The 16480-nt window shown below is 36.9% G+C and overlaps 1 protein-coding gene and 1 pseudogene across 2 annotated transcripts; both read right to left on the reverse strand.

Moving 5' to 3' along the window:
• Positions 1–211: 211 nt before the first annotated feature.
• On the reverse strand, positions 212–6126 carry LOC120337142 (microfibril-associated glycoprotein 4-like). Its single transcript, XM_078116955.1, has 6 exons — positions 5773–6126; positions 3792–3925; positions 2734–2830; positions 2327–2423; positions 1999–2066; positions 212–1436 (listed from the first exon to the last, which is right to left on the reverse strand). Exons 1-6 carry the CDS (start codon positions 6077–6079, stop codon positions 1189–1191), a joined length of 951 nt encoding a protein of 316 aa, XP_077973081.1. The 5' UTR covers positions 6080–6126; the 3' UTR covers positions 212–1188.
• Positions 6127–6270: 144 nt separating this feature from the next.
• LOC144428154 (microfibril-associated glycoprotein 4-like) lies at positions 6271–15229 on the reverse strand (annotated as a pseudogene). Its single transcript, XR_013478145.1, has 6 exons — positions 14926–15229; positions 10474–10607; positions 9881–9977; positions 8887–8983; positions 8565–8632; positions 6271–8034 (listed from the first exon to the last, which is right to left on the reverse strand). The product of XR_013478145.1 is annotated as a microfibril-associated glycoprotein 4-like (transcript).
• Positions 15230–16480: the final 1251 nt, after the last annotated feature.

A 16480-nucleotide genomic window follows, 5' to 3' on the forward strand; every position in this document is an offset into this window, starting at 1 on the left:
TTAAAAATATTCTCCCTCTGATTCTAATTATGTTAGTTTCAAGTAATCATACCACGAGACTGGAACCGGTCGTGTCAGAGAATAAAAAAACAACCGCTCGGGGATGTTACTTATATATATATATATATATAATATATTAACTTGACAACGCAACGAAAAAATTTCATGCTTAACTGCTGAAGGTTTTTTTTTGTTTTGCCGTTTGTATGATCTTACTTCAACCACTGGACCGGAATCATTGCCTGGAATTTCGCTCATTGCGCTTTCGCAGTCACGCAGTCGAGCTAAGATCTGAAGCCTGACCCGACATTAAGGCCGGGCCTGAAATGTCAATCATTACGTTCGGGTCGGGCAGGGCTTCTCTATCGCTGACTTTTTTTAAAATAAATATATGTTTATAAAACATATATACTAAAACTATGTGTGGATACCAAACTAAGGAATACTCGTTATAAAATAAACAATTCAAAGAAGTCCTAAATAAAATATGAAATTTCGGGTTTTCTTCGGGCTCGGGCCTGCAAATCCAGTTAATTAATCGGGCTCGGCTGGGTCAAATAATACCCACGGTCCTGGGCCGGGCTGAAATTTTTGGGCCCGATCTTACCTCTAATAGATAGGCATTTGTTGTCTGATGTCTACGTCATCTGAAGTACATGCTATATTGAATGAATAAATTTTAACTAAATAAAGAATTAGTTCATTTGATATCATCTGCAACTAAGAGTTCATTCATCCTAATAATGAATATATAATAAACCAAATATTTCACTCCTACAAAATCTGCTCATATCGATACTGCAGGCACCGTTGTTTTTAATAATCTATCGAACCCAGCAATAGTGCTTGTGGTTATCCAAGCAGGTTGAGAGTTCACGGCGCAAGTAAGCGCACGTCCGCTAAAACAGTGAACATGAAGGCTAAAATTGAACTCGTTTTTTATTATTTTGGAAATTAATAAAAATGGTCTTAGATGAATCTGCGCTGTAGGTGTCGCTGCTTGAAAGCATTTCAAGGTTTTTCACGACTCATGTCACACAATTAAAGTTTTTATTTTGTGATATTTGTCATATTTTCTTGATATTGATCAGGTTTATATTATGTTGACAAATGAATGATAATTGATTGTTCATGAAATAATAATGGTGTTTTTAAACCGTATTTAAATTGTATTTGAATATTTTTGTGTCAATCCAATCTTCTTATTTTCATCTCCGCCCGTTTCAGGCTGACGTGGCTTGAATGCCAATAGTACCAAGAGACTCCTTTCGCTTCCGAAGATGACCCATTGTAAACGCCGTTCAGGTTGCTATTGTGACAGTTGTTATACCACCACGCCCCTGTGCACGAAGTGGCACAATGCCTGGTAGTGGAAGGGTCATTGTCCCTGTCCTTCGTGCTGAAAGACATCTTGTTGTGATATTTCAGACTGTCACCTAAAACGTTCAGCGATAATTACGAATGGCAAATTGAAATGTTTTTGTCGGATTGTAGTATAATATCGGCAGTTTATAACGAGCAACAACACGGAGGAACAGTTGAAAGTGTGAAACATATTAGAGAATAAGGCGATGCATAAACACCAAGACATATCTATATATCCTATGTGGTCGTGAATATTGTTCAAAACGAGAATTGAAGCAATTTAAATCAATTATATCAGATGAAATACTTGAGCAGATTGAAATTTCTAAAGCAAAAATTTTTAATATTTCGCTGACAAGTCAAGGGTCGTAAAATGGAATAGAATATTAAACAGCGTTAAGGGGCTGGCGCAAGGTGTTTCACGTAACCGCTGGTCGGCTACAGCTTCCTTTATCATCAAGACCATGCATCTGAAAACGAATAACTTTCTAACTAATTCCATACCCGATATTGGTAAGTTGTAACCGGGCAAGAGGCAGTGGTTCTCCATATGATTAAACCGTCTCACGGGATAAATATTATACGTAAATCCTATCTTATTGGCCAAAGTTTTAGCTAAATTAGATCGCATACTTGCATTTCCAGAATATCCGGACAGGGTGAGGCGATAGTTATCTGACGATCCAGCCACAGCAAATAAACTGCAAAACAAATCGAAGCTCAACTATCGCAACTTATTGCAGTATTTAAAAAAGCTCATTTTCAAGTTTGTTCCTAATTGGCCATTGCTTCACTTCAGAGTGACCACTTTAATACGATAAACACAACGATATTGTTTAATTATCGGATAATTTTTCAAGTTCCAATAACGATACAATGTAATTTTGACGTGGGCGATCGTTAAGACGTCTATATACTTTTCTTTATCAAAAAAAATTTTTTTTTCATCATTATTGAGTACCTGTATTTAGCGAATGCTGTATTTCCGTCAAAATCTTTCAAATCGACTCGAAGTTCCCACGTACCGTTGTTTGTGAGTTGATGAATAGTTTCCAATCCTGCATAGAAAATGATCCACTATAGGTTTATTCGGATAGCTTTTGTAAACAATATAGCCTACAGTATTACATAGGACATTTTTTCACATAGCAACCAGTTTTTGGATATTTATGTGTAACTCGGATGATTTGCTTCCAAAAACTTCCTAGAAAACATTAGTTGAGTTCCGAATTATATTAATAGGCATATTATTTATTCACCTAATTGTATACTACAGTAGCATACACAGTGTTCTTTGTTTCAAATGATACTTGCGGATTTTTTTCACTTTATAAAATTCGAATTCTTACTGATATATAAATGACGCACCCAACCAAAAGTCTTGCTCTTTGCTGCCGAAACCAGTGACGTAGTCATTCCAACCTCGATAAAAATCTTCCGGACCTCCGACTCGTCGTTGAAATACCTGTAAATAGAATATCATCTTACACGCTGGAAACAGGCTTCAGAGCCAAATGATTCGGCCAAAGCTATATACGGAGGAGCTCGGGTGATTGTCTATGTCAGAAATTGTTTCGCGTACTATCAGTTATGCTTTGTATTATATTGTAGCAATCCAGACTCATCAATGGATACAATATAAAAACGTAAATCGACAGTTTAATTAGACTTTATTTGTTTTGGCCGATTAAGTTTGTTTTGTTTCCGAGTTGCATAAGTTTTTTTGCTCCTAATCATATAATTTTTATTGTTTATTTTTAGAAAACTCACCAAGGTGAACTTGTGCTAGTAACTCAGCTTATCTGATACAGGGATAGTTATGTGCGAGAGGATTGCTCTCCTCCTCGCCGCCGTTGGGTGTGTTTCACGTAACCTCTGATCGATTACGGCTTCTTCCATCATCAAGTCAATGCTTCCGAAAACAAATAACTGGCAAACTAATACCATACCCGACATAGAAAGGGGAACCGGATGAGAGGCCGTGGTTCGCAATATGATGAAGCCGTTATATCGACTTTCCTCGACCCCGGGATTAATATGTAGATCCTATCCTATCACCTATTTTACTTTTTGAAAATCTTGTCTGATTTAGTCAAGAACTCTGAGCTCAGAAGCGGGGAAAGATAAGACATTATTGTAGTAAAACTATTTACAGTAAATCGGTAGTAAAAATGGCGCTCCAGAAGCATGGGTACCAACCAATATTGAGATAACTAATTTCGTTCGCCTACTTTACATCAAGTTGTGTAATGGACGGAAGCTTATGGGCAGGGTGTCAATTTACTTGGCTAACACAGACAGTTTCCGAACTCGTAATAGAACTAAAATAAGGAAAATCGGAATAAAATTATGGCTTGACCCTAACTTGGCACACATACTACGGGAGCACCGCGAAAAATTTAAAAATGTCATTAGATTTTCCTCACAATCCATCCACCTCCATCTGTATCTTGATCACAGTAGACATGCACCCCACCATATTCATCTGAAGGGAAAATCACCGACACTCCACTTGTTCTTATGAAAGATTTCACTCCAACGCAATCCCGAAAACGATTTTCTGAAATTGAGTATTATATTATTGTTCTTGTAAGACGCTCGGGGAAATCTGTCCTACTTGTATTCATTACGTTACTAAACATTTTGTTGTTGTTGTTGTTGGTATATGTTTGCGCTATTGATCAATTCAAGTTTAAAAATACTATACTAACATATAATACAATATTTACGAATATATATTATACAATTGAATCAATTACAATGAGTAATTATTTCTAAACATTTCTGCCAGTAGACAAAACAAATTCGATAACAGTGTCAATGATACTAAACATTTTCGCTCGACCTTTAAATAAAGCATATGCGTGCGGACTAGATTCAAAACATGCCTATACAGTTACCGCAAAATTTGAGTCAGAGGATTATTTTAACGAATGTTCGCCCTACCGTACGATCGGAAAATGTCAAATCTGCACAGGAGTGAACAACACCATTGTTAATATCATCTCATATATCAACTTTGCGATACCCATGACGTTGATTGAACGCTGATTTACGTGTGTACAAAGCCACAACCTACGAATTCTACAGACTCTTCATTCTCAATTTTACTGTTATTATAACGAATCATGATATTCGAAACTTCCCAACCTTGTCCCATTAAAGATTTTTCAACGGCCGTACTAGACTGTGTGAGCTCTCATTCGCTGTACAACTCGAGAAAAATATTTTTGTTTTGAAGTTCCCGAGAACCTCATCAGTGTGGAATTTATTGATCATCTGTAACTTTGCTTAGGAGTCTCTTTCTCTTTTAAGTGAGCTTGGGGAAAAAATACTCTTGGTAATGGTCGCCCGCCTTAACTTTTCCCACAAGTGAATCTCCTAATTCTGAATTAGTTCATGCGAATTTACTTCGCGGTGAGCACATATGGATAGATACTGTGCATTCCATTTTAACCACTTATTGCTAATAGCGCATGTTACTCGCCTGAAACAAGATCGTAGCCCGATTTTATTTCCTGTACGATATTCTGGGTATTCACATTTTCATGTCCTCGTTATTAACTGTTAAAAATTTAGGTGTCGTCGCGTATACTGACATTAAAAAGGTTTCAAGTTAATTTCACAACTTTCTTTTTCATTCATTCAATTTGATTGTGCAATATATGAACATTTGGCAATATAGAAAAAAATGCGTTCTCATTGACCTCTGAATAAATCAGCGGGGTTTATAAGGTAGGGTTAAAGGATAGGACCCATTTCATTATAGCTAAACAAATGTAACCTCTTTGAAAACAAGAGGACGATGCTCAGATCTATGGACACCAAGACCAAAGCGAATCAGTAGTCTACGTTACGATATGGAGCGCACAGAAGGCTTTAAAATATATAAAGTAATATCCTTTTAAGTAGTAGACAGACGATATTTTTCATAACAACAAGAACAAAAATACCAACAAGAACGATAACGACTAAACGATACATAGGTCTATTTTGGTGTTCAATAATGAATTGCTTCAAAGCAATTAAATACAGCAGCAATCAATTTGAGTTGGGTTACTCCAAATACAGCAGCGTTGCCATTCTCGCAAATCAAAGTTTTTCTGTGCACCCCTGCTTTGCCAGTTTAGAGTTCAGTTTTTGCATATGTGTTTAAATGAAAATTGCATCACTGTAAATGATACAAAAATGAGGTTCCAAACTATATTGAAAAGATATATACCATGGGAATTTCTTTGACAATTGTCAGCCTGATAATTATAGCGAAAACCATTTCCAAATCAAAATACCATGAATAAATTTTTTTAATTATATACACAAAGTTTCTGATTATTTCTTGAATTATAGATAAAATTGCAATAATACGACGCCCCCTCTGTTCAAGCAAATTTATCAACATTCACTTACGAACTATCCTGCTGAGAACGTTGTCGTATTTTGTGCAATCACATGATTCTCCAATGGGACCTCTTACTCCGGGTGGTCCGGGACTGCCTGGCGGGCCAACAGGGCCTGCTTTTCCCGGTGGTCCTACTGCTAAACCCTGATTGACTTGTACCTGTGCATGATGGTCTTCATCGCATGAAAGATTGCATCTACCCAAGGAAATGCTCGGCTCCGCGCAATTAAATAAAATTGCAAAAACACACAACTCCCAAAATAAATGTCCAAGTGTTACTTTCATATCGAGAATTACTGTTAAAATTAATAACATTGGCTAAATTGAATAGTATATAGAAGAGACTAAAATATGCAACATGACTGACATAAAAACACAACGATGATCATGCAAACGAGCCCATAAGTGTTTCAAAAACAAGCAACTATATTAAATGGTGCAATACAGTGTTTGAACGTAAATTTGTGATGATTTTTCTCATACACGAAAAGCTAAAGGTTTTCCAATTAAATGTGAGATACAGCAAAAATAGATAGTACCTGAATATCTCGAATACAATTTTGTAAATACCAGAAACCGTAGGTTTTTCAAAAAAATCTCCAAAATCCGTTGATATATTTATTTCAACTAATAATTATGCCACTAGACTGCAACATGGTGCTATGTCACTGTATTAAATGAAAAACAAGTCACTCAACGCTGTTAGTTGTAAATAATAATAATATTCCCGAACTGACACAAAAGCAAATTAATTCAAATCTTCGAGCTCGCACTTGTGATGCCTTTTCATGGCCAGTAAAGCTAAAAAATATTCTCCCTCTGATTCTAATTATGTTAGTTCCAAATAATCATACCACGAGACTGGAACCGGTCGCGTCAATCAATAAAAACGAGTCGCTCGTGGATGTTACTCATATATAATATTTCAACTTGATAACCTAGCCAAAAAAAAAATCATGCTCCATTGCTGATGGTTTTACTTTTGCCGTTTGTATGATCATACTTTAACCACTGGAAACATTGCCGCGGCGGTGTGACTCATCGCGCTGAGAGTTCAGGTAATGTTCGCTCCCACACTTCTAATTACTCTGCGTGGGTTCGCAGGCTCGAATCCCATGCGGGAATAGTTATGTGCGAGAGGATTGCTGAACTCCTCACCGCTGTGCGCTGTTGGGTGGTTCACGTAACCGCTGGTAGGTTACGCCTCCTCCACCACCAAGTCCATGCTTCCGAAAACAAATAACTAACTAATCCCATATCCGACATTGAATGGTAAGTGGTAACTGGACGAGAAGCCGTAGTCCGCCATATGGTTTAACCTTTTTATCGGCTTTCCTCTTCCCGGGATAAATATGTAAATCTTACCCAATTTCGCTTGTATAGATAGGCATTTGTCATCTGTTGTATCGGCCATCTGAATAGCATGTTATTTTCGATGAATAAATTTTACCTAAATAGAGAATTATTTCATTTGATATCATCTGGACCTAAGGCTTTATTTATCCTGATAATGAATATATAATAAACCAAATATTTCACTCCTCCAACATCTGCTTATATCGATACTGCAGGTACCGTTGTTTTTAATAATCTATCGGATCCAGCAATAGTGCTTGTGATTATACCAGCAGGTTGAGAGTTTACGATGCAAGTAAACGTCCGTCCACTAAAACAGTGAAAACGGAAGCTAAAATTAAACTCGTTTTTTATTATCTCGTAAATGATTGAAAATAGTCTTAAATGGTCTCGTAATTCTGCGCTGTAGGTGTCGCTGCTTGAAAGCTTTTCGAGGTCCCTCGCGACTCCTGCCACACAGTATTTGTAGGCATTGGGCATGTGTACCATTCATTTGTTTTTGAAAAAACATTGCGATTAGCAATTTTATACTCCTTTCACACAATTAAATTTTTTATTATTTACCATATTTTTCACGTTTATACATTGTGTTGACAAGGAAATGATGAATAATTGTTCATGACATAGTCATGTTGTTTTTAAAACCGAACTATAGTTGAATATTTTTGTCATGTCAACCCAATCTTCTCATTTTCATCTCCGCCCGTTTCAGGCTGACGTGGCTTGAGTGCCAATGGTACCAAGAGACCCCTTTTGTCTCCGACCCATTGTAATGCCATTCAGGTTGCTATTGTGACACTGGTTATACCACCACGCCCCTGTGTACGAGGTGGCACAATTCCCGGTAGTGTGCAGGTCATTGTCCCTGTCCTTCGTGCTGAAAGGCATCTTGTTGTGAACGCTCAGACTGTCTCCTAAAACGTTCAGCGTTAATTACGAATGGCGAATCGGAATGTTTATTGTCGGATTGTACTATAACATCGGCAGTTTATACCAAGCAAGACACGAAGGAACAGTTGAAAGTAAAACATATTAGAGAATAAGGGGCTGCAAAAACACCAAGAACTATCTATAAAGCCTACGTGGTCGTGAACATTGGAGCAATTTTAATCAATGATATCGGATGAAATACTTGAGCAGATTGGAATTTCTAAGACAAAAGCTCTTGAGTCAAGGGTCGTAAAATGGAATAGAATATTAAACAATGTTAAGAGGCTGGCGCAAGGTGTTTCACGTAACCGCTGGTCGGCTACAGCTTCCTTTATCATCAAGACCATGCATCTGAAAACGAATAACCTTCTAACTAATTCCATACCCGATATTGGTAAGTGGTAACCGGGCAAGAGGCAGTGGTTCTCCATATGAATAAACCGTCTCACAGGATAAATATTGTTCGTAAATTCTATCCTATTGGCCAAACTTTCAGCTAATTTAGATCGCATACCTGCATTTCCAGAATATCCGGATACAGTCAGACGATAGTTGTCTGACGATTCAACAACAGCAAATGAACTACAAAATAAATGGAAGCTCAACTATCGCAACTTATTGCAGTATTTAAAAATGCTCATTTTCAAGTTTGTTCTTAATTGGCCATTGCTTCACTTCAGAGTGACCACTTTAATACGATAAACACAACGATATTGTTTAATTATCAGATAATTTCCAAGTTCTATTAACGATACAATGTAATTTTGACGTGGGCGATCGTTAATAAGTCTATATACTTTTCTTATCAAAATGTTTTTTTCATCAATATTGCGTACCTGTATTTAGCGAATGCTGTATTTCCGTCAAAATCTTTCAAATCGACTCGAAGTTCCCACGTACCGTTGTTTGTGAGTTGATGAATAGTTTCCAATCCTGCATAAAAATGATCAAATATAGTTTAGTTGTGATAGCCTTAGTAAGTAATATCGTCAGGCTAATAACTGAATTGCGTAAGTCATTTTTTGGCGGTTTCGAGTTTTTTATAAGATAATTTTTTATGAAATGCTGCGCACCTGTCTGTTAACTCAGATTTTATTTTAAGAATTCCGAAACCCATAAAAATGGAGATTTTGTATGACATGCAAATCTGTTCAATTGTTTCGGCGTAATGAATTATCATTGTTAACGCAAGACTATTGTGGCGTCACAAAGGCAAAACAACCTCTGCGAAGGATTTTCGAGTTTTTGCATCTCAGATTCTAGCTTAGCGCTTATAAATTTGACGAATTTATACTACAGTATAGGAAAGCGTGCACTTGTGATATTCACTGTCTGAGTCTAATTCACCTTGGCGTGAATATACAGTAGTACATTTAACATTGGACATTACATAGCATTCAGTTTTTGAATATTTTGTGGAAAGCCACTAATGCAAAAATATGAGATTTCAAAAAAATGCCTCCGCCTTGTTTTAAAATAAAAATTAGCAATTATCCAGTCGGAGTTCGAGTTGGAAAACTTCGAATTCCCATCGCAATCTGAATTCGAAACTTCAATTCTAACTGGATAATAACTGACTGGGGTTTTACCCAAAAGATCCCAGTTTTCTTCAAAATCTGTTGTATGTGCAACTCGAATAATTTGAAAAAAAGCCTCTAAAAACTTCCTAGAAAACAACAGTTGAGTTTCGAATATTATTTATATGTATATTATGTATTCACTCAATTGTATACTATAGTAGCATACACAGTATTCTTTGTTTCAAATGATACTTGCGGATTTTTTTCACTTTATGAAATTTGATTTCTTACTGATATACAAATGACGCACCCAACCAAAAGTCCAGCTCTTTGCTGCCGAAACCAGTGACGTAGTCATCCCAACCTCGATAAAAATCTTCCGGACCTCCGACTCGTCGATGGAATACCTGGAAATACAATATTACTTTTACAAGCTCGAAACAGGCTTCAGAGCCAAACGATTAGGTCAAAGCTTTATATGGAGGAGCCCATGTGATGGTCAGAAATTGTGTCGCGTGCTATCTGGGAATCATTGTAGCAATCGAGACCCATCAACCAGATAAATTATAGAAACGTAAATCGACGATGTTGTTGGAATTTATTTGTTTTGGTCGACTAATTGATTACTGCGGTTTAAGTTGCATAAGTTTTTTTTGCTTTTAATTATATGCTTGTTGTTTTTCATTTTTATAAAATTTTACCGAGGTGAATTTGTGCTAATAATTCAACTTATTCATTTAATTATTTCACCTTTGGAAATGTTGTTTGGCTTTGGTTACATAGCATAGAAAGCTAAAACATTATTGCAATACCATTTACAGTATGAATCAAAACAAAAACTATTGACTATATTACAGTGAATGGACAGTGAAAGTGTAAAACATGTCATTATATTTCTCTTACAATCCATCCACCTCCATCTGTATCCTGATCACAGTAGACATGCACCCCACCATATTCATCTGAAGGAAAAATCACCGACACTCCACTTGTTCTTATAACAGATTTCATTTCAACGCAATCCCGAAAACGATTTTCTGAAATTGAGTATTATGTTATTGATCCTGTAAGTCGCTTGAGAAAATCAGTCGTATGTGAATTCATTACGTCACTTGACATTTCGGCTCAACCTTAACATAAAGCATAGTCGTGCGAACTTGGTTCAAAACATGCCTACACAGTTACCGCAAAACAGAAAATGTCAAATCTGCATAGGAGTGAACAACACCATTGTTGATAGCGTCTCATATCTCAACTTTGTGATACCCATGACGTTGATGGAACCATGATTTACGAGTGCACAAAGCCATAACCTTTGAGTTCCATAAACTCTTCAATTTTGCTGTTATTATAACAAACTACGCGTTTCAGACATTGCCAACCTTGTCCCATTAATTAAGAGATGTTTCAACGGCCGTACTAGACTGTCTGTAATCTTTCATCCGTCGTGAACTCGAGAAAAATATTTTTGTTTTAAAAGTTTTCCCGCGAACCTTATCAGTGTGGAATGTACGATTTGAACAAGGTCAACATCAAACAAAAATTAGTGTAGTGAGTACTTATCGATAGATACCGCGGGTTTCATTACTTTAACTACTTATTGCTAATAGCGCATGTTACTCGCCTGAGACAATATTGTCGCCCGATTTCATTTCCTGTACGATATTTTTGTTCAGCGTTTTATGCAAAAAGTTGATAACGTATTTCACGTCCTCGTTATCAACAGTTAAAAATTCGGGTTTCATCTCGTATACTGGCATTTTTAGGAGTATTCCTTTTTTCTATTTGAAACAATTTAATTTGATTGCGCAATATATGAACATTTGAGATACAGAAGATATGTCGCACCAGAAGGGTCTGTACCAATATGGGATAACTAATTGTGTTCGCCCCATCAAGTTGTGTAGGGGGACGGAAGCCTATGGTCAGGGGATATATCCATTAGGCTAACCTAGCCAGTGCCCGAACTCGTAACGGAACTAAAATAAGGAAAATCGGAATAAAATTATGGCCTAACCCAAACCTGGTACACACACTGCGGGAGTACCGAAGATATTGTGTGCTTATTGACCTCTGAATGAATCAGTGGGGTTTGTAAGATAGGGATACAGGATAGGACCCATTTCAATATAGCAAAACAAATGTAACCTCTTTGTAAACAAGAGAGCGATGGTATATATGAACACGAAGACCAAAGCGAAGCAGTAGTCTATCTAACCTTTTACAGCAGGAGTGTACGCCCGGCTGCCCTCGGACCAAATGCGGCCCGCGAGACAAACATATACGGTACGCAGAAAAGTGCCAATATACAATCATGTGCGGACCGCAAAACGAATGTTTAATTCAGTTTAATCTGGTACGTGTGAGTAATTCCAATCCATTTGCGTTGCAATGCCTATACTTAATTAACCCGAGTCCAATTATTTATCTATGACTCTATGTCTATGACGTTACAATGCCCTAAAAGTGTGAATAAATTGTGTGAAACGAACAACTAATTTCATAAGATAAATAACCAAGTTTCACCCAGTTATTTGAATCTAGACTCTTTTGTATTAAAAGTTACACACCCCTGTCATACAGTAGCGGTACCGCCAAAAACGTTCGACTTTGGCGTAGCAAGAGAGAAGCACGAGAATGGTGGAAGTGAAGATCAAATCACATAGAGCAGGGGTCCGCAAATACAGGGACCCTCCCCTCTGGGTCGCAAAATAATTTAAATTTGCCATCGATGTAAGCATCGCGTCCACGTAGCGTGTTTATGTACAAAAACTTTATAAACCTATAAATATAGATGTTACCCGATCATCAACTTCCTTATTTACTGCCGTAATATTGTCACAGCATTAATGAAAAATTTGACGTAACAATAAACGTTTTAATTAACAGCCGCTCAGACACTTTTGTGTCACTCAACAGATTTTTATGGCTGTGAATATTACCTCGTTTTCGCGTGCTATTTTAGGTTTCTAGTTGTGTTTGGTAAATATGAGTCAAATAGGGGAAGGTGGGGCACGTTGGGACATGGGACACAGTGGAAAATCAGCTCTCACACTAATACTATATTCGGAATCCGGTCCGCGGTTTGATGTTTCAATCCGCCCTTCGGTGAGTTACAAAGTCCCCGCAAACGGACAGAGGACGGGTAGAGCGACGCAAGCTATGAGGTGAAATTGGTTTTGGGGGGGTTGAAACTAAAATTTCACCGTTCCAGTTTTTTCTTTTTTCCTAACTTAGCTTTTTCAACGTGACAAACCACCGTCTGATATCTTTCAGCTATAGTCCAATGTAAAATGTTTATAACGTTGGCGAGTGGATGGACCTTCCGAATTTCGCCGTGGGATGATCTGAAGATATTTGTTGATTATGGGGAACAATGGACCAGGGTTCAGTGGGACATGCCCTACATGGCACAATTTGACAGTGTTTGATACAACAAGTGCCTATAGACCTAGAGATGCGTTATATTTTTATGTAACATTATGGTATCTTTCGACTCATGGTCCAATATGAAATATATTCGAGAATCAAAAATATTTCCAGATTTAGATTCGGATTAGAAAATGATTTAATTTGTAAGCGAATTTTTTGGTGGAATATCTGAAATATTTCGGTTCAACATTGATTTTAAAAATCTTAAATCTTCAAATTTGAGGACTCCCTGTTCTTTAAACGATTATGCTGATTGATTGCTTATTTTTAAGGGCATACTTCGTTGAATTTTAACAGAATGACCCATTGTGCCCCAGGGTCTGTCCGAATGTGCCCCACAAGTGGGGTACAGTGGGACACTTGACAAACGTTTTTCAAAGCATTTCGGTGGTAAGATGTGTGTCGCAAGGGAATTTCTTAGTCGCTGAATAAAAACTACATTTACCCCTCTCTGCATTAATCCCGCAAAGTCATATTATATGAATGTGCAGAATAAAGGGCTCAAAATATGAAATAGAAAAAAAAGTGTCCCAACCTTCCCCACTTTCCCCCAACTCAATGATCATTTTGTCCTCGTAGGAGTTGTATTTTATTTGCAGTAATCGAAAATAGGTCTAGAAATAGCTCTGATGGACTAAACTAAATTGTTTTACCGGTAGGCTACATATATATGAAAGGCTATTGAAAGTTTTGAATTGAAATGATGATTTTAAACACATAAATCGGTTTATGGGCGCCGACTCGTAAAACCACTTTTGAAATAAATAAATGCCCACAATTTTGTGCAGGTAGATTCATTCACGTAGTTATTACTTATCGATTTTACTACTTATCGATTTCAATCGGTAAGTATGTTGATAGGTATTTGTCTGTTTGTCTGTCTGTCTGTTAGATGCACGCGATATCTCACGAAAGCAAGATTGAATCTGCTCCAGATTTTCCATGTGCATTCATCATATGTCGGACCAGAAGCCTATTGATTTTGGATGAATTATGTCGTATAATTAGCGAGTTATTAATTAATGAGTGATGGGACACAAGCTGTCACTATGGAGTAAGAGGGCTGTTTTGGGGGATCCCTAACTTTCGATCGATAAGTCTTCGGTCTCTGACCGATATTCTCGTTTGCATTGTTATGATCGTACTACGTGGTCAATTGCCTTATTTCGTAGCATTGCGAACAGTAGCTGCGTTGGAATTGCTTGATAAGACAGACAATGAGATTTTATGTGCTGAGTTTCATATAATTTCGTTCAAGAAAATTGCTAGTGTCAATAATATCATTAAAATCGATAAATAATTATATGCGTACAAAATGCTTGCAAGAAATTAAAAATACTTTTTTAGGGTCGCGCAAAAAAGTAGTTGCGGACCCCGGACATTGACCACACATGAAGTTTTGAAATACATAAAAGTAATAACCTTCCAGCAATGAATACAATATTTAACCACAGACAATTTCGAAGCTATTGGTCCAGTAGTTAATGAGAATTTTTTTATAACAACAAGAAGAAAAAATAAGAAGAACGATATATAGGTCCTTTTGGTGTTCAATAATGAATTGCTTCAAAGCAATTAAATACAGCAGCGTTCTCATTTTTGCAATTCAAAGTATCTCTGTGCACCCTCGCTTTGCCAGTTTGGAGTTTAGTTGTTGAATATGTGTTTACTGTTTAAACGAAATTGGCATCAATGTACAAAGTATGCCTACGTGAGTGAATGAAGTTGTAAACTAGATAGAAATTTTCTTGGCGATTATCACCCTTGTAATTATATCGAAGGCCATTTCCGAATCAAAATAACATGAATATAATGGCAATAATTACACAAAGTTTCTGATTGTCGGATATTTCTTGAATGATAGATAAAACTGCAATATTTCGACGCCCCTCTGTTCAAGCATATTTATAAACGATCACTTACGAACTATCCTGCTGAGAACGTTGTCGTATTTTGTGCAATCACATGATTCTCCAATGGGTCCTCGCACTCCGGGTGGTCCGGGACTGCCTGGCGGGCCAACAGGGCCTGCTTTTCCAGGTGGTCCTACTGCTAAACCCTGATTGACTTGTACATGTGCATGATGGTCTTCTTCGCATGAAAGATTGCATCTACCCAAGGAAATGCTCGGCTCCGCGCAATTAAATAAAATTGCAAAAACACACAACTCCCAAAATAAATGTTCAAGTATTACTTTCATATCGAGAATTACTGTTAAAAATTAATAACATTGACTAAATTAAATAGAATATAGAAGAGACTAGATAGAATATGCAACATGACTGATATAAAAACACAACGACCATCATACCAAAAAGCCCATACCAGATTAAAAACCAGCAGCCATATTAAATGGTCAATACAGTGTTTGAACGTACATTTGTGGTGCTTTTTCTTATATACTGGAAACGCTAAAGGTTTTCCAATTAAATGTGAGATACAGGAAAAATAAATAGTCACTGGATATCTCGAATACAATTCTGTAAATACCAGGAACCGTAGGTTTTTAAGAAAATCTCCAAAATCCGTTGATATGTTTATTTTAACTGATAATTATGCCACTAGACTGCAACATGGTTCTTTGGCACTTTACGAAATGAAAAACGAGTCACTCAACGATTTTAATTATAAATAATAATGCTATTTCCGATCTGACATGAAAGTGAATTAATTCAAATATTTGAACTCGCACTTGTGGTGTCTTTTTTCATGTACAGTAAAGCTTAAAAATATTCTCCCTCTGATTCTAATTATGTTAGTTTCAAGTAATCATACCACGAGACTGGAACCGGTCGTGTCAGAAAATAAAAACGAGCCGCTCGGGGATGTTACTTATATATATATATATATAATATATTAACTTGACAACGCAACGAAAAAATTTCATGCTTAACTGCTGAAGGTTTTTTTTTGTTTTGCCGTTTGTATGATCTTACTTCAACCACTGGACCGGAATCATTGCCTGGAATTTCGCTCATTGCGCTTTCGCAGTCACGCAGTCGAGCTAAGATCTGAAGCCTGACCCGACATTAAGGCCGGGCCTGAAATGTCAATCATTACGTTCGGGTCGGGCAGGGCTTCTCTATCGCTGACTTTTTTTAAAATAAATATATGTTTATAAAACATATATACTAAAACTATGTGTGGATACCAAACTAAGGAATACCCGTTATAAAATAAACAATTCAAAGAAGTCCTAAATAAAATATGAAATTTCGGGTTTTCTTCGGGCTCGGGCCTGCAAATCCAGTTAATTAATCGGGCTCGGCTGGGTCAAATAATACCCACGGTCCTGGGCCGGGCTGAAATTTTTGGGCCCGATCTTACCTCTAATAGATAGGCATTTGTTGTCTGATGTCTACGTCATCTGAAGTACATGCTATATTGGATGAATAAATTTTAACTAAATAAAGAATTAGTTCATTTGATATCATCTGCAACTAAGAGTTCATTCATCCTAATAATGAATATATAATAA

Source organism: Styela clava, chromosome 10 (assembly GCF_964204865.1).
Source record: "Styela clava chromosome 10, kaStyClav1.hap1.2, whole genome shotgun sequence".
In the NCBI taxonomy this organism is placed as follows: domain Eukaryota; kingdom Metazoa; phylum Chordata; class Ascidiacea; order Stolidobranchia; family Styelidae; genus Styela; species Styela clava.

Coding starts and splice junctions, on each gene's coding strand:
- LOC120337142 (XM_078116955.1), bottom strand. CDS start 6,079: ATGTTATTAATTTTAACAGTAATTCTCGATATGAAAGTAACACTTGGA. Junction 2,424..2,733: donor AGAGCAAGACTTTTGGTTGG/GTGCGTCATTTA, acceptor TTTTCTATGCAG/GATTGGAAACTATTCATCAA. Junction 1,437..1,998: donor CGGATATTCTGGAAATGCAA/GTATGCGATCTA, acceptor TGAACGTTTTAG/GTGACAGTCTGAAATATCAC.